Below are 26,336 nucleotides of genomic sequence, written 5' to 3'. Positions count from 1 at the left end.
CTTTTGTCATTTGTAGCACTGACTTTCTGTGGACTTCCAGCTGGCTTGGGCATCTTGATACCGTGTGGTCTGAGCAAGTTGAGTATTACAATCTACTCTGTCAAAAATCATGCCACTCTCCTTACACTTCTCTCATAGTTTAATTCCAAAGTTCTTTTCAGTTAGGAAAGAACATTTTCTTGCTTGATTTTGCTCAAATTGACTAACAAGCACTTTGAAAATTGTAATTGAGGAGTACGGAATGTTCTGGTATTTTTAAGGTTTTACTTTTCTGCGTGGTATGCTTAACTAATTCAAATATAATTTAATGGACATTCATTTAGCAGTGAAGATGTGGGAATAGAAATGCTCTTTTACTTCCAAAATGTGTATTTCATACTGAAATTTTTTAACCTAGTATTTTGATAAAATAATGTAAAACAATATTCTGTTAGGGTAGGTCTTGGACATGAGAGGTACTTAGATTGTATAGGGATTGCTAACTTTGTATTGTGATGCTGTGAAACAGGAGAAAGTGTACAGGATGAAAGGGAAGTAAATGTTTAAAGACAGGATGATTTAGCTAAAATGATATAAAACCATCTGTAGGTAATAAAATACTGTCAAAAGTCGCTTTGAGTCTTCTCTGAATAATATGGTTTTCATCTGTTTGGATCCATATGTTTGTTTAATCAAGGAAGTAGTCCATCTGAGTATATGCATAATCAATAGTCACCCAGTCGTGGGTTATTGAAGTGCTGGTAGACTTTTGGAGCTGCATAGCATCAAGCATGCTTTTAGTTATTAACAAGAATAGTAAATTGATTCTTTCAAGAGGATGGATCAATGATAAGTATGTTACAAAGTTATGGTAAAAGTACCATGTCTGGTGCTTTTGCAGAGTGGTTTTGAGTGTTATGTTGAATAGTTACATATTTTTAAGTGAGATATTTGATCATTTTATGAAATGTAAGAACACCTTTTACCTATATATGTGTGTATATATATGCAAACATGTTGTACGTACATAGTTCTGAGAGGAAACCTTACTCAGTTTTTGCCTGTGTTTTTTCATGCACAGCTTCTGTTGATACCAGTATGAGATGAGGATGTAAGTACAAAGGACATTAACTGGGCATATGTAAGAAAGCAGGTAGTAGTAAAGTAAATTTGTTGTTGTGGTTCCTGTTCTAAGTGTATTACAAGAAAAATGGAAGTAATTATCATTGCATAGTAAAAACTGAGTTTGTAATAAAGCTCTGTGGCTTTGTTTGTGTATTTATATAGAAAATATTCTGCTCTAAACTTAATTCTAGTTTTGCATTAGAGAAAACTAATAGTTTTGCATTAGAGAAAACTAATGCAAAACTCTATGAACTCAGAACAGGTCATTGTACAGTCTTTCTGCCGTGGGTTTTGACTTCATCAGATTTCAGGAGCAGAAAAGCCTTGGTAAGTTGTGTGCTTGGGTAGGAATCTTTGAGGGAAGATACACTTTACTTGGAGGAGTTGAGTTGATTCAGTGCATACCACTTTTCAGTCTAAGGTGGTCTGAATTCCAGTATGGCATTAGTGGATGCAGTGCTGCTGTAGTCTTGTAGAAGATGTGTAGTTGCGAGCTGTGGGTTGTCTCTGAATGCTAAAGATGAGGTATTTTTCACATAGCTTTGCTGTTATGATGAAATTTCAGCTTGGTTTCTATCAAAATTCCACCTGTGGCATCCTCTGAACTTGATACTTTTCTGTGAAAATAACTGATATATTAGATACTAGATGACTATTGTTACAGTAGCCCTGATTTAGCTTGAAATCTCTATATTCTTTGAGATTAATGATTTGCTACTAGATGGTTTCTTTTCTTGGTGTTAATTATGTCCAGGTTTGTGCATTCTTTAGTCATGTTGCAAAGGCCACTTCTTCATCCAAGGATTTGGGAAGGCTTAGTGATAGTGTTTACTGAAACATTATTTAGCGTGTTGAACTTGGTTGTCTTGGGGAAGATAAAAATACACAGTCTTACTTGTTTGGTTTTTTGTTTTGGTTGGTTGTTTGATTTTTTTAATATTTTTTTTTCCTTCCCTTGGCACTGATTTCTCTGTTGTGCTTTTTAATTTGGGTAAGAAAACTGACGGTAACAAGCATTTATGGTAAAGTGCTTTGGTGCATTGTTTAAGCCTGCTGATAGGAAGATTGTTACTACAGTTCTCTGCAGCATATTTCTGGTTTTTACTAGCTTTTTCCAGCTCTCTTCTTTATGTATGTTGTATATTGGTATAAGTGATTCCCCTTCCCCCAACTTTCTTTTCTCACTAATGCTTAGTTGTTGTTGTCCTTCTTTCCTTCTGTTTTATTCCTGGTCTGTCCATCTCCTGGGCATGTGCGATACATTAGTTGTTGCAAAAAATTCTGTTCCATGTTAAACACCGGGCTATAGCCTACTTGGTTTACGGGTGTCCATCAGTAGTTGTCATTGACACAACAGTGTGTTACTGAAGTAGAAATGTTTAAAAGACAGTTCTGTGAAATCTGCTGGTTCATCATGTAACTGTAGTTGTTCTTGTTAGCCTTCAAATAAACTTCCTTGAAGTCCAGCATGCCAGGTCTGTGCATAGTGGATGGGACACTTTCCAGTGCAGCTGAGCTCAGCTGGTGTTATCCTTGTCTCTGAATATTCTGCGTTTGCCTAAGAAGTTTTCGTAGTGCACCTGGAACATGGATCCTGGAACTGCCTTTGTGGCTTGGAAAGAAGTGACTAGCTTGCCTCTGTGTGTGTAGTGCTGTCTGGAAAACATGCAGGGCAGAACTGCAGTGCTTATACCCATGTCAATCATTTCTCTGGACAGTGGCACACAGAGGACTGTTCTCCCCCTGCAGAGGTCTAGGAATTTTTCACCAGGAAGCAGCTGTCTTGCAAGTCAGATTTCCCCTGGATATTTTGTGTTGCCAACTGTTATCAATGACCTGTGTTTTATTCTATTTCTGTTCCACGTTTTTGTCTATAGATGTTTGCCACTGGTATGCTAGACAGTTGATAATACTTGGACAATTGTTACAGCAGTGTTTATTCATCTAAATCATACCCTGCTGGTGTAGGCTATTGTATCAGCATGGTATGCTGTTTAATTTATACTACTACCACGACAACTGCCTATTATATTTGGTCCCACCTGCTACTTGAAGAAGATATTTCCAGGAGCTTGTCTAAAGACCCTGAGTGCTTCAGAGCTGCAAAAGCAAGCAACCTGGTCCAGCTCCTACTCTGTAGTGAAGAGATCAAAACTGACATCCCAAATAGATAACATTGTGCTGTGCTAGTTTGGTGAGGCCCTGTAATGACTTGTGATCATAGGCATTATTACTTCTAAGAGGCTTCCTTGCTGAGAGCCCTGCGTGTAAACTTTGTAACTATGCCCCATGCGTATTTCTGTCTTATGCTAACAAATAGCAGGAACATATTGCTCACTATAGCAGCCGTGTGTGTCAGTGCATTTTCTAAGATGGATTCTTCTCAAGGATACACAGAACCTTATCCAACTGTTTTCTATGATAACTTTTATAAAGCGCCTGTTTGTGTACTTAGTTGTTTGGCCTGGTAAGAAGATAACCACCTTTTTCCCTTGTATTGCTGAGCTAACTTAGGCTTTGCTCCCAGAAAGTACTTGTCATTCTGTGAGCAAGTATACAGTGTGGTTACGCTGCTAGCTAATTGTGTCACTGCATGCGTATCAGCATGTCTTGTCTTATTCCAAGATATCTCAGTATTTGATCCTTGTGATTTAGGTATTGCCTCAGCTTCTTTTTCCTTTTGATTCTCAAGAAAGACAAGAGAATCAGAAATGGCAAGAAAGGATTGCAAATGTGATACTGAAACAAAAGACATAAAAGTAATTATTGGGGGGGGGGAGTGGGTGGGTTGAGATACTGTCATTTAAACTTCCTCTCATGATTTTTGAGTGCTTGAAATGGATGAAGTAATAAAGCTGAAGCTCCTACCTAAAACCACAAAAACCTACCCAGGGATGAAGTAAGCAACTGTGCCCTGTCATCTCTACTCCTGTTTGCTCAAATAAATTGGCTGAATGCCATTGAATACCCTCTGAATGTTCATTGTGGGGCAGACTAACAGTTCTTACATCTTAGGCAGGTAATTCCAGCCAACTCTAAGGCAGATTTAAAGCATGAAACATTGCAGAAATCTTTTCAATCACATTGTCAACGAGAGTTATAGTCATATTACTGTAACTAGAAAAGTTTCTCCTAAAAAGCATTACCAATCAATTTCTGATCTGCCAAGTTTGATGGACCAGTTAACCAATTTAAGATTTTCTTCCTGCTTGGCCCTGAAAGAGTTAACAATATTGTGGGCTTCAGTTTTCTTGTACTTTGTATTGTCTCTTGGGTTCTTGACTTCTCCATACCAATTCTTTTACTTGTTACAATATTGACTTTTGCTACTCTCTATGCAGTCTAAGTAGCTGTGACATCCAAATGCTTTGGCTGCGCGTCAGGTTCTGATGTATTGAGAAAACATTTGTTGCACGTTTTGCTGAATAAACTGAGCAGAAATTTCAAAGGGAATCTTGGTATGATAAAATAGCTAATTACAACTTACTTTGTATTTGACCTTCTGCATCTTTGCTTCATGTTATAACATGGTAATTAAAATTGATCCTTATGGGGGGATTTTCTTTTGTGAAAATTAGCTCTCATTTTCAGTAAATACAGGAGTGGCTGTACTAGGTTAGGTAAGACTAATGATGTCTTCCATTCTCTTGTAATTGGCATGCAAATGGTAGTTAATGGTTTACAACTTTATCAGAAGTTGTCAATTCCTCCCTGCACCAAGTCTTCGTAAGTGCCATATAAACTTGTATATTGCCTGGAGTACTTTGTGCCATGGCATGAGGAGAATACACTTGCAACTTCTTGGTTAACCAGCAACATCCTTAATCCTTGCTTGCAAGAAACTGGGTCAGAATGGTCAAGTAGCACAGGTAGATGGAAAACTAACAAGGCGTGTAGTTAAAAGCTATGAAGATCATTTGGATAGACTTCCTCTCTTCTTCCTTAAGTCATAAGGCTGAATTTTTATTAATGTGACAGTCTTTGCCCAGGGCTACCGAGGAGCTAAACTTACTCTCCTGCATGACTACATGTGGGTTTCAGTTAAGGATGGTGTAGTGGTTTATTGCCCCGCCAACCCTCAAAAGATTTTTTGACATTCTGTTGATACTCTCAAGTCTCCATCGCCCTCCCACACACCCATCTCTTCAGCTTTCCCACACACCCACCTACCTACCCACACAATTACTTTAATTGAATGTTACTCATGTGTAGGTTTATTACTTCTCTGTGCTTAATCTGTTCCCTTTCTAGGGACAGTATGAAAGAGTGACTTGATTCAAACATTTGATTTTGCTATCTGTCAATATTAGAAAGACAGTAGTGAGGCACATCAATCCGTCTTGGCTTAACCTGCAAGCATGTGAATCCATCTGTAAGTTTGAGGCTGCTTTTATGGTCTACCGGTGACACGACAGGGTGATGTACACATCACAGTCAGAAGAAGGCAGAGGACAAATCTCCTTATTATCTAGATATGCATGCAGGAAACAGTAGTTCTTCCTTTCAGCCTTTACTGGAAAAGGAATTAGACTGAGCTAATAGTCTAGCATGCACATTGTCCTGTATTTGGTCTTTCTGTGATATGCAGAAAGATTTGGGCGGTCATTTTAAATTTCATAGATCTAAATATTAAATAACAATTAATTTGTTAATGTATTGTAGAAAGAGGTAGAAATTCCAGATGAAAGGATAAGTAAGAGAGTAAGCTGCTTTTGTTCTGTCTTGAATTAATCCTACTTATATATGGCCATTTCTTTACAAAAGTTTCACATGGTGTAGTGGGCTGACCCTGGTTGGACACCAGGTGCCCACCGAAGCTGCTCTGTCACTGCCCTCTTCAGCAGCACAGTGGAGAGAAAATACAACGAAAGGCTCATGGGTCGAGATAAGGTAAATATTTCTTAATATATTGAGAATGTTTATTTATGTATATAAAATAATTGCTAATTTAAGAGTTGCATAAATGCAAAACCTGCCTCTCCTTTTGCTTGCTTCTCACCTGCTTTAGTCTTTGTGTGCATTTTAGTTGTTTTGTCTTCCTTTTGAGCGTTACAACCATTTATTCCATTTGTGTAATCTTCCTCTGTTTTTCCATTATGTTAATTTTCAATATGCCTGCTTTGTCTCTGCTTCCTGTTTCTTCCCAATTTTTGCTCCTTCCAAGATTATCTAGTAGTTAATTTTCATTCCCTCCGTACTCCAGGAGTTATGAAGCCAGCTACTATTGATTTTAATGTGGCATGGGGAGAGTATGTAATCTTCTGGAAGGAATAGCTTGTTGATGTGAAGAAGAACATACATGAATTCTCTAGTGTTTCTGGATCTAGATTGCTGCATCTTGCTGGTTCTCGATGCTTTTCCAGAGGGTATCCCACACAGTTGTGTTGTGAAATCAGCATATTGTGCTGCCTTTTTTGATTTAGAAGAACCTCACTATGGCTTTCTGAGACATCTCTCAGGCCATCTACTACTCTTGTTTAAAGAGACTTCTGCATTTGATTTCCCAGGCAAGACCTCTTTAAATCTCATCCATTGAAACACATACCACTGCCACTGATCCTTCTCTTCCCTGTCTGCAAACTGCCTCTGAACTGCAGTCAGAGTCTTACCCCAGTATACAGATTCTGAGATGCCCATTTAAAATCCATCTCCAAATGGCCAAAGAATATGTAAGTACTCTTGAGGATGGGATTAAACCACCCATGTGGCAGCTGCTTGTCATCCTGGGCCACGAGGTCTAAGTAACACCTCCTGGTGCAGTGGTCAAAGAATACCTTATACATTGAAAAGGAAGAAAGAAGTGTTTCTCTTGCTGTGCTTTTTTTGTTTTGGATTGTAATTAAAATACTTTTCATTTATTCTCTGATTAGTAAGAGAAAAAAAGCAGCAGAGTGTTTCTGATTCAGTCAAAGGAAAAGAGGAAAGCATGGTTACAATCATCAAGTCTGTTTTATGCCTGTGTTTTTTTGTTGCTGTTATAAAAAGTGCATCAAAAGATGTCAGCTATTTAATTTAATAAGGATTCACATAAGTTCCAGCTGTTCCAGAATAGTATCTAAATATTTGATTTGAAAACAGTATGTGTACCACACTGCAACATACTGCAGGCATGATCACCCAGCTATCCTGAAAGATCTGTCTGTGCTAATTAGCATTTGCAGATGAAGCTTTTGTAGCAGTAGCTTCAGTTAATAGAAGATTGTGTGGGTTATAAGCACTTAATGTGTGAGATAAGAGATGTCTACAAAAACTAAATGGAAACTACGTAAATTTACTATTTTCAAGTTGTTATAATGCTGGGGCACCTAATTTTTCTTTTCATAATTATGTGATATATTTGTTAATATGTTCATATTAAAAAAAAATCATTGCTGCCCTTATTTACAGAGATTTATTACCAAAAATATAGTTATAAACTGTCAATTTACTTAAAATATTCGTAAGTATTAATCTTAACATGAAATTATATTAAAAAAGAAATTTTGTGTTTTTTCACTTGAGGAAAAGTTAATAGTTTAGGCCAGATAAATTTGCTATTAACTTGCGTGATTACTTGCAAACACAGCAATTCTGTTGCCTGTTTGCTCAGAGTCCTTATTCTTTTGGGTTTAGGGGTATGGAAATACTTGGGTTGTGCTGAGAAAACCAGGTTTTCATGGACAAATTCTCTCCATTTCTGTTCTTACACAGTTTTCAAGGACAGTGTTAACAGATGCAGTTTCACCTCTGAATATTTTTATTTCTTTGTTCTCATACATAAGCTCTTCCCTTTTTAATTTTGTCAGGTGGCAAACTGTCCCAACCTGGAGCAGTAGAAATAGTGGAGTTTTGTGGTTTCTATACGAGTGTGACTTTTTTCTCTTTCTAATACAGAATGTATTGTGATTTTGACAGTGTTTTGGGGGGAAAAAAGGTATTAAATGGTGTTAAAAAGTAAAGGATGTAAAAGAGAAATAAAAATCAGTAATCCCTTAGTGATAAGTTTAAAATATATTACAATTAGTGGGGATTTTTTTAGGAGGCTTGCTTGAATTCCTGGATTAAATAAAAATTCTTTCTGATTTACAAAATCAGAAAATTTAAAGTTAGAGGATTAAACATGTTTGTAAGGTAGATATTGAATGGTTTCTAATGGGTGTTTGATGCTCATGAGCAGGTGATACTAGATCCCAGTAGATTTGCACCATGATGCACAGTGCTTTAGTGACAAAATATGGTTTTAACCTGAGGTAAGTCTTGCATGCACTTATAACTGAAAGCTCGTGTACTGGTGTTCGTAATAATCAATAGGAACTTCTAGCAGAGTCACTATATTCATGTGTAGATACCTATGTAGTGGGGTCCTGAGTTTATGCCGAGCTGCTGGGTAGTTGTGTTTGAATAAGCTTACATAATAAGATTTTACCTTTAGTACAAGCTGGTGGGTGACACTTTATGTTGTACGTGTTAAGTGAGACATGAAGCTTGTGCTGAAATGTCAATACCTGCTGGTATGCACAAAGACACCCAATACTACCCACCATTAGGGCTATCTAATATTTTGTTTCTAAGGTAATCTTTAGCATGTGCTTGTGGTTTTACAGAGCATGGAGCACTGCAGGCTCCACTCATGGTAACATTGCTGAAGTTAACACACAGACTGACAGTGTATGTACTTGTGAAATGGCTCACGTGTGCACTTTCACACCAGCATAAAATGTTGCTATTGGCTTCTTCATGTCTCCAGCAAGCATTTCCAATTTTAGAATTTTCTGCCTCTCATTTCTGAGCTAGGCTCTCTTTTCTTTTTTTCCCCACTGAGTTGAAAGTGTTGCAGATCCATTCCTTTTATCTCTCTCTTCTCTCTCAAAAGAAACTTGCAGCCATTTCTCATGTTACTTCTCTTTTTGCATGTACAGCAAAGTCAACTTTCCAAAGATACTGATGTGCTTTATAGACAAAACATGTTCAGTCAAAGGTACTGCTGTCTGAATCACTGATTCTGTTCTTTCTAATGGAAAGAGCCAAAGCTTTTCTATTATCATCATCATTGTAACATGAGTTACTTCTGTTTTCAGCGCAGGTGTGAGGTTCTTTTGTTTCTGGGTTTCTTTTATTTTGGTGGGGGGTTGTGTTTGTGATTGTTTTTGGTTTTGTCCAGATAAATACTTTCAGGACAGTAAGTTTACTGTATCTTAGGCTCCCATGTGTCCACCTTTGCCTAGTGCATCTAATTTTTCTGCCTCGAACTCTTACCCAGATGCAGTCTGTGGTCTTGGGTTATTTGTCTGGGTTTTTTCAAAGTTAAAATTCCCAAACAGATTATTACATGCCTAGAAATGTAGCATGTGCTCACTTTGTGCTAGATGATATAGATGATGTTAATAATCCTAACTGTGCATATATAGCAAGTCTTCTCTGTAGTAAAAATAGGTCATTTTGTATGTCACATTTCTGACTGAGAAGTGTGGTGGGCCTACTAGTCATGTATGTCCTGGCCACCCACAATATAAAATTGCTTTCTACTGTTCTTTAGTATTTCTATAGATGATCTTTTCAGGTAGCAAACTGAATCTAGACTCAGAATCTCATGTTCCCTTAACCTAAACACTCGTAATATATTGGCCCAAATTTGGGTAGCTTTCTAGTTAACTGAATTATTGATCTGACATGCTGATTTGACATATTTCAAATATTGAGTGTTTAGACCTGCAAAGTTCAGAACCAGCTAGCGAGTATAATTTAGAAGCCTGGTATATTTTTATTTTGACCGAACTTACTGTGTCCTATGCTTTTAAACCTTTTGCCTTCAGTGGGAAGGAAGGAGGGCTTACATTCCTGAACATTGAAGTTTTTCATCTGTCTGTCTGAGATAGATGTACTTTATAACTTGGCCAGAGAAGCTGTGGCTGCCCCATCCCTGGCAGTGTTCCAAGGCAGGTTGGATGGAGCTTAGACGAACCTGGTCTAGTGAACCATGTCCCTGCCCATGGCAGGGGGGTGGGAACTAGATGGTTGTTAAGGTCTCTTCAAACCCAGACAATTCTGTGATTCTGTGTAGCTGCCTAAGTACCCATTTTCTGCCATGAAGAATGGTACTTTGTTTTTATTACAAGCAAAAGGAGACTTTTTGGTTCAGCATAGAGTTGCTCATTATTACTGAAGACATTCACAGGAGGGTTACTGCATGTATTCCACAGGTATCAGAGTAATCATTTGAGTTTAGACTAGACCTGAATCTGTTTTACAGTGTATGGTTTAATGAGCATTAGAAGCACACTCTGTTCTCTTCCAGAAAGCCATGTGCCCCCAGCTGTATGTTCTTGCTGCTGGGAGTAAAAATGGGGGATTGAGACTGGCTGGTGGTAAGTTTGCTGAAGTTTGTTGCTTTTGAACAAACCTTGCATTTACTACAAGGAATTGTTCTTGATCATACTTTTCAGGTGAAGAAATGGGAATTAACTGGGAAATCCCTGAGATTTAGTTGAAAATACTAATCCTTCAGGGACGCTTTTAACACCTTGCCCTACTGATCAAATGCAGCAATAAAATTGCAGTATTTGCTCAACAGTTTGCAGTAAATGTAGATATTTCATGCCAGATGTTATTCACATCATTTACAGGTGGTCTCTTTGGTAAATTAAGTAGTGCCAAGGTGATAAATTTTTGCTCTTACATTTGCTAAAATATCTTTGTACCTTGACCTTCTTCTGATAAGGTTTGTGCAAGTAATCCTAGTGCATAGATAGGTGAATTTCATCACTTGAGACAAAGGGCTTTGAGTGCTGCAAGAGCTTGCGGGGGGGTTTTCATCTTTTGTTTGCTTCAGTGTTATCTCTGTAGTCATGAATTCACTGTCCACTCTCTGTATAGTAAAGGCTGAGTGGGAAATACACAAAATACCCGAGGCTGATGTTAATGCTGCAGGAATATAACATGGGTGTTCAGTGCTGCACTGTACAAGCTTGTTGGTGCTGATGAATTGCCTTGTCACAGCGATGTAACCAATGTTATGAAATCTTACTGTGCTTTTTTTCCTCATACAGATGTCACAGTGACTGAAGGAGGATGTATGACATGCTGTGTTACTGCCTTAGGACCAGAATGTGTTGTCTGCTGTGGTGCAGCTGAGGGACTAAGGGGTTTATGTTACTAGCAGCTTGTCAGGGCACAAGGCAATCTACTGGTGCATTATAGGGCTGCTCTAATCTCATTTGGAATGCAAGGCGACCCTTCTGTGTTTTCTCTAAAATTTCTGACATTCTACCATGATTCCTTATATGAGGGAAGTTGAATCACATTTTCTACCACTCTTACAGGGTAGCACAAAACAATTTGAAATAGAGAGCTTACAAGCTTGTGACCTCAAATAACAAAGGTATTTCTTTATATTCAAGAGTTCTTTAGCTTTGAGAGTGGGCTGTAAAACAGATATTTCTAAATATGATTCCACTGCTTAAATCTAGTGTGATTTTTTTCTTTCTTGTTGAGTGTAGAGGATGAATCCCTCCAAGCATCTCATGGAAAGATGGATTTCATCCTTGCGACCATTTTGAGAGATTTTGCTAGATTACAGTTACTGTTTTTTCCACTTTTGCAGAGGGGCAACTAGGGTACAAGTAGTTTAAATAACCTGCCACAGGCAAATCTGTGACAAAGTAGATTGTGGAAGCTGGCTGTCCTAAGACCAAGTGTCTAGACTGAGAGATGGTCCTTTTCCCGTAACAACAGGATGCTATTGCCGAACTTAATTTTGAATGGATGTGTGCTTTCGGAGCATTGAGCATTGAATAGATCACAGTCTAAGGTTGAATGCTGTGTTTCAGGTACAAGAATTACTCTGTTACTTAGGAAATCTGTTTCCTTTAAAAAAAAAAAAAATGGAGGCAAAGCTCTGCAGTTTGGTTCAGCTTGGTTTAGCTTTCAGACAGACATACCAGGCAGACCATGTGAAGTTAAGATCTCTTTGTCCTCCTGCACCCTCCCCGCCTCGGGATATGTGGTGGGATGCTACCAAACACAGTGACAAGATGCCTCTGCTCCTTTGCTTTAGCATAGTTCCCAGCTCTCTTCCCAGAGGAATGGGATTGAGGAGTCAAAGATCAGGCATGATACGATAGGCTGCTGCCAAGATCGTGGCAAAGGTCAGGTGACAAGGGTCTCAAACTCCCTGTATAATGCTAAATATTCAGGCTGTGTTATTTAGCTTTACAAATACAGGGACCCGTGGCTATCAAGAGAGAGGGGTGCTGGAACCAGGCCTTTGGTCTACTGAGTTGCTGAGTTTAAAACCTACGCTGCAAAGTCTTGAGAAAGCAGCAAGAAGGGTGGCAGGAGATGACAATACAGGCAAGGAGCGTGACCAGGAGGGGAGAGTGACTGGTAGCATCTTGCTGGAGGAGGGCGCTATAGAAAGCAGAGCACCTCAGCAACTCCTTAATCTGTTCAATCTGTAACAAAGTTAAGTATGTTTGAGGTTTTTTTCTGCAATAAATGCAGCAGTAGTAACCTGTGTCTCAGTAAGGTTACAAACAAGCAGAAATCCCTCAGAGGTTGAGACTGAATTCTTGTTCTTTCAACCATTGTCCCTGCTAAGTGTGCAGAAGGTGGTAACGGAGCAGCAGATACCCTTTTCCCCTTCCTGTGGCACTGTTCCCTATGGTCTTCCTTTCCTTTTTTCTTTCTTTTTTAACCCCCTTTTTCTTTTTGCTATCACTCAGGTGCCTGTGGGTAGAAGGGTAATGCCTTACCCTGCCGCACACCCCTGACACAGAGCAAAGAAACGACAGGTTTAGATTGGCTCTGTTTCTCTCGGGGATGTGCTCAGCTTAGGCAGTGGTGTTTGTTAGCCATAAATTTTAAAAGAATGTTTGTAAGCTTACAATTTTGCCTTGCTTATGGTAGGTTTCAGTACCTCAGATTTCATACTGGTTTGCCAGGAAAAATATTTGCAAGCAACTCTGTATTTGTGCAATGTTTGTACTATACGTTAATTGACTATGGGTTTTTTTCCTTAAATTCGCTATGCGTGTGGCATGGGGACATCTATCACAGCATATGTGCTGTCTAAATAGCTGTGTTTTGTGGGCTTGGGGTTGTTTTTGTTAAATACAGAGCATGATATGTAGGTGGAGAATCTATGACTTCAGTGATTGCAATGATTCTTGTACCAGGAGTACTTCTGTGTATTGTTTTGCTATGATATGCTGTTGAACATTGCAGAAAGTGTAACAGCTATAATTGCTGATTGTAAAAAATTCTTACTTTATTTTAGAATAAAATTTGCATGAGGAGGTTTTCATCATATTGGCATGAGACCATATTTAAGGCATTTGGTAATTTTGTGTCTAGTCATTTTCATGGATAGTGGAAAAATAGTTTTGCGTTGCACTAGTGTTTTTGTTAAAAATATGGACTGTATGCCAGAGTGAGTCTAAATTCAGGCAAAAAGAAATTATAAATGTTCCTAAATAATGATAGCTAAAATACAGTGCCGTATATGAGCTTTCAGTTTGATAAATACTTACTTATGAGGTCATAAATACTTGAGGTACAAAAGGTTAATGTAGTGTGAAAGGCTGTAAAACACAGCAAGCAACCTGCTAGATCATAATGATGCATTAGTACCTTTCAGTGTGAATGCTAGTGGTTATAAAATCTTTGGGTTGAATTTATTCTGTAATACAAGAATGGAAAGCCAGAGTATCTTCACTGTGTAGTTGTACTTATCTTTTTATATTTATTTCTCCTTGCTAAATAAATAAATAAATAAATAAATAAAAGGCTCTCATCTGCTCCTAAGTGCCCACTGACTGAAACTGATAAAAACCCCTCTTTTTGACTAATATAATTTCTGAACAGTGTATGTCAGGTATTGTCTGTATACTCAGAATAAGTAATAAAATAAAGTAATACTCTATTTTTTTGCCTTCTGTGTATTAATAAGTTTCCATGAGATAAAGTAAGCAATAATGCATAAAGGAAACACAAGTGGTATAAATTCTGTAAAGCAGTAATGCGATTTACTTTTGAAGAGAAAGAAATACAGTGCTGAACTCACAAAGTAAGCATTTTCTGAATGATAAAAATTACTTTATCATAATAAACTATAGTATTTCTCTGTCTTAGAAGTCCTGCAGTTTATAATTGTCCCCAATATGCTGATGCAGCTAATATTTCTCATTTAATATCTACCTCTGTGAAGTGTTAATTTTCATGCTTTGGTGATCATTGCTTTTTACTGAAGCAAATTACTTTCTCTTACTGCTATATCAGAGCTTATGACAGATTAGGATAATTTTACTGTAATTAATCTTTTGAGTCAGTCCCACTCTTTTCAGTGAAGTGCCATGTCTTGGCCAGGCTAAATTGAAGCACTTAATAAAAATCTGGAATCAAATATGAAAAACTTCTATTTGCATATTGACTGTTGGTACTTGCTTTCAGCCTCCTCTGCTCTCTGGTTACAAAAGAAGTATTTTATTTTCAATTTATTCTCTCAATGAAGTACACGGATATCTGGAGGATATTAAATAGTTTTGGGGAATTAAACAATAGAAATGTCTACAGGAGAATACATAATACATAATGTTGATTCTGCTGCAGTTTCAAGCAAAGTTTTTAAGGCTTTTTTCTGTGTGTAAGAGTTGTTTTCTCTTTTGCACCATGTCATTGAAAACCTGGTTCTCAGTGTGTAAGGGGTATTTTATATACCTCAGGAAGTATCTGGACACACAAAGTACATGCTGCAAGATCATTGTAAGGATGAACAAATGTGTAAATGTTGACCACTATTTAGTATTGCAGAGATTTTCATGAGGCACTAAACGTGACAGCAGGAGAGGAAAAAGAGGGATCCTGATTTGAATTTTTTTGTAAATAAGTTTTTTAAATACAGTGCATGGAATTTTTTTTTAAATGCAGTGAAAATGTAGGTGAAGAGTGTTGTAGAAGCAGTGTTCCGAGTCAATTTAGTACTTTTATGAAATAACATATATTTGGCATACATGGTTGAGAAAGGAATGAAAAGCCATGTCTTCACAAGCGCATAAATAGATGTGGCATAAAACCAGATAGGAATTAGCTGAATAGTGACCCCACCTGTACTTAGAAAAAGATATATTGAATATTTTAAGAGGTAATCCTGGTGTATTTCAGAAAGATCAGGTTCTCACTTGGGGTAATGGAGAGAACTTTTTTTGAGGGAGGAGCTTTGCTGCATATTTGCCTTTCTAGAGCGTTTCTTGCATTTTTTGAAGTAATTGATGTCAGATACTGGATCAGGGTAGGTGTTTGCATGATTACATTTGTTAACCCTAGTATTGGAAACAATACTTTTTTTCAGAAGAAATAATGTGTGCAGAGAATGCAGCAGTGGCCCAGGTAATTGCAACGGGCAACTCAGCTGTTGCTGATAATTTTAGATTTTTTGTGGGGGGGGGGGGGAGTGATTTCATAGAACTAGCAACTAAACGGATTTATTTTTTTTTTTTTGTGAACGTTGTGAACCTTCAAATGCTTCTGTGGTTCGGGAATTGACTCCTTGGGCTAAGACACGCAAGTGAGCAAATGGGAATTCATAGCAGGAATTCAGGAGTAGGTGAGGGGTCAAACAATGGAAAACCTTTCATCATGCTGTCACGTTTTCTTTCTTTTCTTGAGCTTGCACTGCAGCAATCAACCGTTCTCTCTCAGCATGAAACTCTGCTCTCACAAGTTCACTCAGCAGTTGGTTATGTCAACAAAACTCTTACAAAAAGGGACTTTACATGCATGACAAGTCTAGTTCAGGGTGGGGAATTCCAGGAAGCAGGGTACATTAATTCTAGCTGAGGGTAAACATTGCTTTCTACGCAACTCCATAGCCAAACCTGCAGATATTCCATCTAAAAACATTTCTTACCTTTCTTGTAAAGAAAGTAATGTCCTTTGAAGCTGTGCAGCATAGTATTTCATTAATGATTTTTCATTTGGAAAAATACTGTTAAATGTCAGCATTGTACAAGGTAGTCACAGACTCTAAAAGATATTTTTGTCTGGATAGAGCCTGTTGCCCAAACAAAAAATTAATGAGCTTTATTGCAGCTTTGCAAACTTTAATAATATTGTCTTATAAGGGATAATGCTTGAGAGAATTTTTGAGCTAATTTAAACGTTTAAGAAAATAATCATTCTGTTTTATAAGTGATGCTTGTGCATGAATGCATGACCCCAGGTAAAAGTACAGTCACCTTCCAGTGTATTGAGTTACATTGTTTTGTGAATAATTTCTTCATATATTAAGGTAATAACTGTGTCAGATAGGAGAACTTATTTAGGGAGAGTGAGTGGATTTCCAAGTTATTGCCACAAGCCTAGCATCAGTCAGAAAGTCTTGGTCTCAGGAGTGTTGTGTCCTGATTTATTGCCAGTATGCAATTGCCTTTCAAAGCGTAACTTGGAAGAAGGTGTTTTAGAGCTACCATAACTATAAGGCATATGTACCTGTATGCTTTACAAAACATCTCCATAGTTCATCTGTTTTACCCCTCTTCACTTAAACTTTGTTGTTACAGATACGGATTTTTAGATCAGAGACCTGTATTTTTGGATATTGAGAACATACGCTATCCATTCCCCATTAATACTTTCAGAGGAAGCATTTCAGCTCCTGTTATATATAATTTATCTGTATAACTCTGTAATCCCTGGAGTCCTTCTCTGTTGTTAGAATAAGTGTCAGTTTCCAAAATGGTTTCAGGTGGCCTAAGACTGTGCTGCCATATAAAGGGGTAGGCCTATCCTCCAGTTTTCTCGTATTCAACATCATCAACATACTTGTCCTTTTCTTCAGTTGTGAGTTGGATCAGCTCACAAACTCATTTTATGAAGTCTTAAGTTTCCAGTTGGATCAGTGGGTCTGAACCAACACTCATCTAGACTAGTGCCGGAGTAACCGGGGAGTAACCTGAGTCTCAATGACTCACAAGAGGACTTTGTGTCAGGTGTGTCACTGAGACTTTACTTGTTTGTGAAACTACACCCTTAGTATTATGCTTATTTGTAGGCATATGAGGAAACAAGCTCCATTGTGAGAGAAATAACAGAGATGAATCTAGGATACAAATGTGTTGAATAATTTCTAGGCAAAAACGTCATGAGCAAGTCATTTTTAGTGCTGAGCATGCCGACAGTTTTTTGTTGCTGTGATACTTTGATAGATTTATCAAAGCAGCTTATGCGATATGAAGCTGGAGTTCCCTTTCAAATGATAAAAACTTTTAATCAAAATTTGTATATTTGTTTTCATGGGGGTTTTGATACTTTTTCATTTCTTGCCTGTTTGGATATATGTGAGCCACTCCAGCTATTGAAGTCCTTTTAAAAAGCAACAAGAATTTAATCAGAAATAATAGTCTCCTGGCTAGCAGATGAATGAGGAATAACAAAATTAATTGAATATTTCTTTGTGCCTGTGTTTCACTGCTTAAGATATTTCATTTAGATTAAATTAATGCCTTTGTCCTTTGACCAGAAAAAGGTTTCCTGAAAACCATACTTTCTCCAGAAAAAGTACGTCTGCTTAATTTTTTTTTTAAGAATAAACCCAAAGAATTTAAATTATCATGTGAAAATATCACAATGATTTATTTTTTGTAGATGTAGAATGAACTTCTAAAAATGTGCATAGAGTGTATGCATTTCCTCTTGGCTAATGGAGCCAGGATGCAGCTGATGAGGGAATGGTTTTGTTAATTGTTGTTGTGATATTCATGGATAGGATCAGTAGGTGGTCAGAAATAGTTATTGAATCGATGTAAACAATGAAAATGCATTAAGCCAACCTACTATAATTCCTTCTCCCATTTCAGGTTATTGATATGCTGGTATCAATTGGATGTCCTTAACTGAACTTGGCAACTGCTTACTTACTCAAAACTCCATTAAAACCTATTATGAATATTCTTTTAAAAATCCTATCTGCTCTTTATACCAGCAAATTTTACTAAAGTTTTGAGACAACATGTTCAAAATCCAAAACATTCACGGTTTCTGGTTATTCTACTGCAAACATGATTGATATGCTACTCCCTGTTATCCTGCTGACTATTTTAGAAGAAAACTGATGAGCCAGCAATGGCAACATAAAGCACTATGTAAGGGCTATATTACATATTGTTAAGGAAGATAGATTGGGAAAATAATTAATGTAGCCAAGTTATTAATAACTCTGTGGTTGCCCTGCAGTACCAGAAGCTTAAGGAACATATCTTATTGCTCCTGTCTGTCCTCAGAATTAATGATCTCTTATTTAGGCAGCTAGCTTTTTATGCATAAGCTATCACAATGATAGCAGCACTTTCTTGTAGCATGTGGTATAAGCATCCAGAATGCATCCATCTAGAAATGAAAGAAATAATCAATACTGCTTTAAATTCTTCAACCTTAAACAATACTGAGTATGCTGAAGCCCCAAAGCATGTTCAATAGCAGGAACCATAGAAACTGCTGAAGCAAAGCAGAAAATTATTCAGGTTCTATTTCTTTCGTCTATAAATCAGATTAAGGCATTCTATGGGGGTACGTTTGTGTGTTGCAGTATATCTAAAGCAAATGTCTCAGCCAGAGTCAACCACCTTACATTCTCTTCCTGGTAGTAAATTGTATTCATCTGACTCATCAGGGAACTCTAATATATAATATTCCAGAGGGGAGCTGGTGTTTTTTCTGGCTTAAAAATGGTGCACTGACAATGTCTGCGTTCTGACACCCTGCCCCTTCTGACAGGCAGGGTGCTGCCCACCTTATTGAGTAAGGTACACTTCCTCAAATCACACCGCTGCCTGTGGAGTCAGGAGCTGGTACAAGTCTTGCCCCCATTCAAGAGGCATTTCCACAAGTGGCTGTTGCTGCCAGGTGATCCGGACACTGAGTATCTTTGGAGCCACAGCTCCACTTACGATCCAGTGTTTGCTATGGGTGACTGGGTGAGTTGTGTTGTTGGGTCATCTTTCTTACTCTCTCAGGAAACCGATATCAGGCTCCGTTACTGCTCAGACCATATGCACTTAACACTGAATGTAGTATGAGATATGGGAACTGGAATGGTGTAAAGGCTATTCTGGTCCCCTGTGTCTGGGAGAACAGAAATATGAACTTCCTTGTCTGATAAAAAACTTCAGGCAGATATTTCCATTAGGTAGGTAGCATTTTGGACGAGGTCGTACAGAAGAGCAGCCATTTTGTTTTCCTTTGTTTCTAAACACCATTCCACGTAAAGCAATTGTGAGAGCAATACAGCCTGCAAACTAAGCATTTTTGTCTCAAGTTTGAAAGAGGTATTTTATTAGTATAAATAATAGGCACAGTTGAACATCTGACATGCTTTTGCAAGTAGTGAAATGGAAGGAGGACAGTAGACAGTACGATGGCTCAGTGCTTCAGAGACAGGACAAGATGACCTCACGGAACAGGGACTTGTCTGCTCGGTATGTTTCTTTTTAGAACTGTCAAAGGGTACGGTGACAAAGTAATTGCTTTGGTTTGTTTTCATTTGGTGCTTTGGGTACTAAAATGTTGTAAAGGGTATGAAAACAGGAATATTACACCTTTCATAATCTGTGAAATTCATGGGAATGGTGAAATTAGTTTGTCAAATGTGTGTAACACTGGGGTGAAGTTCTGACTCAGCTGAAATAAAAGCGAATTTTACCACTAAAAACAAGAGGGGTCAGAGTTTCCCCTGCAGGGTTTAGGTCTCAGTGTCTCAAACCAAGCATTCCTGGCATACGAAATACTCACAGTTACACTGGAAATACAGTAACATTACCAAATGCAGTCATGATTAATCTATTACATTTCTTTGTGCATAATGGCAAGTCCCACATCTATGTGCAGTTTGCACTAGATCAGAACAAAGAATAGTGCACATTGTCTTCAGAAATGGATTCTTAAGGGGATAAATTGATGTGGCATGCCTTGCAGGATGAGATACTTAGAATATTTTTATCTTTAGAACTAATTTGAAAAAATAATTTCACCAATACCCTGAAAGCAGTAAGACTTAACTATTGATCTTTACTCATGAGAAAAGAATAACAGCGATGCAGCTGACAACAGAAGTTACTGATACTTCTAGTAATGTTTATCACCGTTCTAAAAAACCACAGTGATAGAATTTTTGTCATGTGTACACCTATGTGTAAACATTTAAGTACAAACAGATGTATCTGCCTAGGTAGCTCCTTTGCGTCTATGTTGTTATGCTTCTGGGAAGCACTTTGAAGAGCTGGGACTTTTCAGAATATAAATTTCTCAAAACCAGTATGATTAATTAATCAGACAATCTACTTAAGAAAGCAGGGAAGATAAAAGCCCATCGTGTTTGTCAGTACACTGCTTGTAGTATGTTTTGGAAACAGTATTTTAAGAAAGTCCCAAATTCAGTTTTAAATTATTCTCTTTGCTGACTTTTTAAGGGAAAGGCAACTTTTCAGAATCTAGATCCTTTTTAAATGGAAAATGTGCAATATTATCTAAGGAAAGTATGAAGTTGATTTACTGTGCGTGATTTTTTCAGTTTGCACACATTCAGTATTGGTTATATGTTTACGCAGGACATATTTTTTCTGCTGAACTTTTCTCGATTGCTTTTTTTATCAGGTTTACAAATCAAATCAAACAGGTATATTGCAGAGCTCTGATATTATTTTCTGTGCTTATAGCACAATGTATTGAATTATGCTTGCTCATGTACTGTTGCTGCTATTCTCTCCAGATTGAGAGAGAATGACTGTGGGGGCTGTAAATTCACTTGGCTTCCAGCACCACTGGTTAAATCAAGAGCCCTATTCAGGCTAGAGAAGAGACAGAGCAAGTGTTCATTACACAAATCAATTTGGTCAAAAGTACAGCATAGTGGGTACTCAACCATTGCTCACATAATATTGTCAGCTTAATCAAATAATGCCTAGAAGACATTCACAAGCTCTTCCTTTCTCAGAAATAACTTGATTGGTGCAGCAGGAAAAAACAGGTGCTGTTTGGAGCTTTTTTTTTTTTTTTTTTTTTTTTTTATTTGATGAGTTGGGTGCTTTAAGATTTCTAACTGTAAAGAGCTTTGCCAGTATGCGGGTTTGTATACATGAGAAACGCAGTGTAGTACCTATGTTTGCCATTGAATATATTGTAAAAAATACTATGTGGCTTTTCTTCCCGTAAATATTTTACATGTTATTCCTACTAGAATTAGGCTGTTCTTCCTCTAGACTTGGTGTGAGTTTAAAAAATACACAACCGCATTGTATTTGCTTACGGGTTATAGAGGAATGATCGAGACTTGGTAAAGCTTTTTCAAGCTGTTCTAATACAACGTATTTTCAGGTTGTCCAGGAAGAGATAATAGGTTTAGTTCAATTTTAGGCATTCCTACTGTTTATGTTCCATTTATTCTTCAAAAGCTGAGATTGAAGACAGCGTTCTTTCTGTAGTGGCATGCCAACAGCTCTTCTGTGACAGCATTTCATTACGTTTAAAAGAGGGTTTGTGGGTGAAAGATTCTGTCTACACCACCATTGTTTTGCAGAAAATTGAAGAGATTAGTCAATGAAAGCGTAACACTTACAATTCCAGTGTAAGAGACAAACTGAATCAGGATGTTGTTAGTAATAGACGGAAAGGGATAGAGAAAATATGTATTTGCTGGAAAGGAGAATGGATTTGCTTTTTCTGTCCAAACAGTGTGCATGAGGCCCTCTCTGATTTCAGGTTTGCTGAACATTCTGGTTTATTGCATGTGGTGCCACAGGTGCTAAAGATGAGAGATGGCACTTTTGTGTCCAGTCAGGAATAACCTGGGAAATGGGTTTGTATTAGAGATGACGAAGGTTTTAAAGCATGCTTCCCCTCCATCCCTGCCCCCAAGTGTGAATTTCTGGGTGAAATATACTGCAAATTGGGATTAGTACAGGGAATTATTACTATTTGCTGAAATGTTTTAGAAAATAGTGCTTTTCAGTTAAATTCAGGTAAATTACAGTATTTCTTCTGATTCTATATTGCAGTGCAAGATGATCCTGAGGCAGCACACTGCATCCTGTGTGCTTTTCAGGTGAGGTGGAAGGATCTAAGACTCCCTGGGGATCACTTGCCCCAGAAGGAGCAGCAGCTCTTTAAGGACTAGATACACGCTTAACAGGTCCTTCAGGAGTTAAGCGGGAGCCACTGCCTGCACTTGGGTAATTGCTGCACAACAGATACTATTAAGATTCATGACTGCCTGTTGCCAGTTGTTAGAAGGAACCTTTCCAACTACTGAATTTCTAAAAACTTGCAGCATAACTGTCACCCCTCATTTTTCATTGCATTTAACCTCCTCTCAGTGAAAATGGAGGAATTAGTAGTAGTGACAGTTGTGGGAAAAGCTAGGCTGCCTAAAGTATAAATACATTCTGGTTTTAATTGATTTTAAGAACTTGACTTCAGTGTGAAGTCTTCTAAGAACTTGTGAGAAGTCTTTTAAAGAATACAAGGCTTCTGTTTCTGGACTTGAGGTCAGGAAACAAAAGTTTAGCATAATGGGAAAGAAAGAATTTCTATACAAAACAATAGATTTTATTTTAACTGTCCTGATGGTGGATTTGGTTACAAAGTATACCATGTATTTATACTGCAGGTATCTTTTATGAAATAAAAAAGGTCATTTTCTGAAACACCTTCTTTGATTTGTGTTTGAATTTTAATTTCTTTTAACACCTAAGCCTTCAGTAGCTCACTAAAATAAAGGGAGCTAATCTCAATTTATTTCTGTGTGTGTGAGCATTTGGTCTTCTACTTTTGTATTCGGTATTTGTAACTTTCATTATAAGTTTTAAGAGTACCATATATTAAGATTTTTTAATATTTCATAATTGCAAATACGTGGTGGAATAGGAACCAGAAATCAGTCTGACTGCATACAAGACTGCAGGGATATAGCAAGAATAGTGTCCTATACTAACTTCAATTAATTTTTGAAGAAATATCGAGCACTGGTCTTTAGATCCTCTAGCAATGAAAATATTCTCTTGAAATGTCTTATGTATGTGTAAGGTAAGTGGCATTTTAGCTCTTTCAGACTTTTCAGGCTTTGAAACTTTCCTTTCTGAGATTTCGCAAAATGCAGCCTCTGCTCTGTCCTCTGTGTATTTTACCTCCTTGGTGTTACTGGAAGTTTTTGTATAAGCTTCACATTCCAGTTTCAATTTGTAGTTATCTTTCTCTAGATCTGCTAGGCACATCCACAGATTTCTGGATGATAATATGCTTTGTAAAGAGACTGTTACATTGTCAAGCCCCTTAATACATTTTAAATGGCTTAGCTATGTTAATTCTGGCACTGACTTCTTTAAAAGCATTGACAGGTGTGAATCTTTGATGTTGCTGACTTTCTGAAGAATCTGGTTTTCAGTCCTCACTGCCCAAACTCTGAGACACTCTTTGCTGAAACTTTAAATTTTAGGCTTCTGTGAATAAAAGTGGTAAAATCAAAAAGACATACCCAGAAAATAACAGTGCTTGGATTTATTCGCTTCACCCATCATTTGTAGCTCCTGCATTTGAGCATCATCTTCAGAAACCTCATTGGCTTTATGTTGGCAATATGTCTGTTCAGCTTCTCATGTGGAAGGTGCTTGTAATGTTTTGGTATGCTAATAATGCACGGTTCAAACCTCCTACTCCTTGTTTCTCATCATTTATGATGAGCAGAAATTACTTTTTCCGATTTGCATTTTTACAGTATTCTGATTATATATTTCTTCAGGGGGCACCTTCTGTTTCTGAAGCTAAACAGCATCTTCAGAATTCTTTAATTCTCTTCAGATACATCTATTTGACCCTAAATTCTTCTGGAGTGTTGTATTTCAAGTTTCCAGTCCCCACCTGCTCTTATATACCGAATTTCCTTCATATTTCTCTCCTTTTAAGGCCTAAAGGTACAAGGTAATCTCTCTGGTGTCTATGGATGGAACAGTTGCCTAAAATGTAATCTTTTAGGTTTTTAGTTGGGTTTAGATAATAAGACGTTAGTGTGGAACATGTTTTTGTCTCTTAACAGCTATATATCATGTTTAGTAGTAAAATCACTAGAAATTTGTAAAGAGGAACTTCAGTTGGTTAGTTTGTGGGACCCTGCCTGTGAGTTCAGGGAGTAGCAGAAGAGGTATGATAGCAGTGACTCACCTTTAGGCTTACACTTGAGCTGTTCCCAATTCCGTGCTTGGATCACTTGAAAATCCTTCTTTAGTGCACACAAAAGTTTGTGTATGAGTATCATCGTATTCCATGAAATGTAGACACTGCTGATGAACAGATCCTTCTGCAGAAATGATAAAGACCTATATTTGGGAAGTATTCTTAGCACAGAATTATAGGCAATACGGGAAATTATAGAGGTTTGTACTTTTAATTTGAGAAGATTTGCATTTGTGAGGGAAGATGGTGTTGAATTTAACTTGCTAGAATTAGATTTATATGTAGTTACTGCTGATGTAAATGATTTATTCTGTTTGAGTTCTTTTGCTTCCTTCTTAACAGGCTTATTGGTATTAAAACTGTGCTAAGGTTTATTTTCTTAAACCACTTCTATTTTGCTTTAATGGTGATCTCTTAAAAGAAATTTGATACTAGCAGAAAATGGGAGATTTCTTCTTTTGCGTTAATGAAAAAAGAAAGATAAGCTGAACTGGAACATTAGAACGCAAGAGGAAAATGAAACTTGGAAGATGAATATGGTCAGAAGGAAGAGGAAGGACAGAGAAAATAGAGTAACAGTTGTAAGATGATCCTTTCATTCAGCTGTTTTCTTTCCTCCTCTTTTCTTCCAAATCCCCTCTACCAGTGCAAAAGAAAAAATTATGTTGTTCTTACATACCTATAAAAAATCTTTTTTCTAGTGAATGTGTGCTGTACACAGTGATTAATTTGGCACTGTATGATGTAATTAAAGAACAGATGAGAAATTTCTCTAATATACTGATACACCAGCATTGGTTAGTTTTACTTGTTGGATAAAGGACATTATGTTTTTTCCTAATCTCTCTAGGAGTTTATAATTCTGTTTGTATGTCAAATTGTAATACTCAGCAATGTCCTTCAATTATAAAATAGCCTTTTAAAACTAGGGAATAGTATCCCTGTGAGAAGTACCAGGATATGATCTTACTTTGGTGAGAAAGAAAACGTGTAAAACTTTGTTTCTGGGTCATACTTTCATGTCAGGTAACATTCACCATTGATTATACTTCTATTCCCTTTCACAATTCAAGTCCTTTTCCATAATGGTGACCATTTATCTGTACAAAATAATTCTCTAGTGCCCATCAGCAACTAGGATGTGATGTGTTACTGACCTCCTATGTAGAATTCCCAGTGGCTTCTGAATGAAGGTGTATAGCTTGACTCTGCAAGTAGGCTGTTTGAACATGTGTGAACATGTCCAGTCTCTTCCGTTGGCAAACACTGATGAGGTTAAAGGGAGTTTCAGCAGTCTTATAATGTAGAGAGACATATTTATTCATGATTTAAAAATACGTAAGAAAATCAATAAATAATCGTCTCCTTCCTATCCTCCAGTTTATTCCAAATGCATATTAAAAGGGTCACTGAAAACATACTGTTGAGACAGATAAAGAGATGGATTTGATTTTCAAGTATTTCAACATCTGGTATTCTTCAGTACCTTTGAGCAGATTTGACTCCTTTTTAGTCTTTCTTGAGAATTCAAGCCCACCACTTTATACTAAAAATAGCAGAAATACTTACAGTGTGTTTTATTTTGATTTACCTTTTTAGCAGACAGATGATGCAGCACAGACCGATGGCCAGCAACAGACACAATCTTCTGAAAACACAGAAAACAAATCACAGCCAAAAAGGCTTCACGTCTCAAATATACCATTCAGATTCCGGGATCCAGATCTTAGACAAATGTTTGGTGTAAGTACTCATCCTTCCTTTCTTTATGCTTTTTTTTTTATATATATATGTATTTGCATTGCAGGTATTCTATATTATAGGTAGCCATGACAGCAGTATTTCTGATTTAGACTGCGTAACCATTTTTAATAAAGATTCTCTTTTCATTTATTTATAACCAAACATCTGATTTGCCAGTCACAACTGGGAAAAGAAATTCTACTGATTCTGCTGTATGTGATATAGATGGGTGTATTCTATGTCTTACATTGTTTCATATTACATTCAGAAAAAGCTGTTTATGTTGACTTAAAATACTG

The 26,336-nt window shown here is 37.3% G+C and overlaps 1 protein-coding gene across 1 annotated transcript in view; it reads left to right on the top strand.

The window, feature by feature from the left end:
- Positions 1 to 26,336, top strand: part of RBFOX1 (RNA binding protein, fox-1 homolog (C. elegans) 1) — a gene marked incomplete at its 3' end in the record, with an annotated part of 199,842 nt that overhangs the window by 143,621 nt on the left and 29,885 nt on the right. Inside the window, exon 5 of the mRNA XM_010018086.1 lies at positions 25,894 to 26,037. Coding sequence (XP_010016388.1) covers positions 25,894 to 26,037 — 144 coding nt within the window. The remainder of the gene's footprint in view (positions 1 to 25,893; positions 26,038 to 26,336) is intronic.

This window comes from Nestor notabilis, unplaced genomic scaffold (assembly GCF_000696875.1).
Source record: "Nestor notabilis isolate BGI_N333 unplaced genomic scaffold, ASM69687v1 scaffold3557, whole genome shotgun sequence".
NCBI classification, from domain to species: Eukaryota; Metazoa; Chordata; class Aves; order Psittaciformes; family Psittacidae; genus Nestor; species Nestor notabilis.
This window is presented reverse-complemented; position numbering and strand designations above follow the sequence as displayed.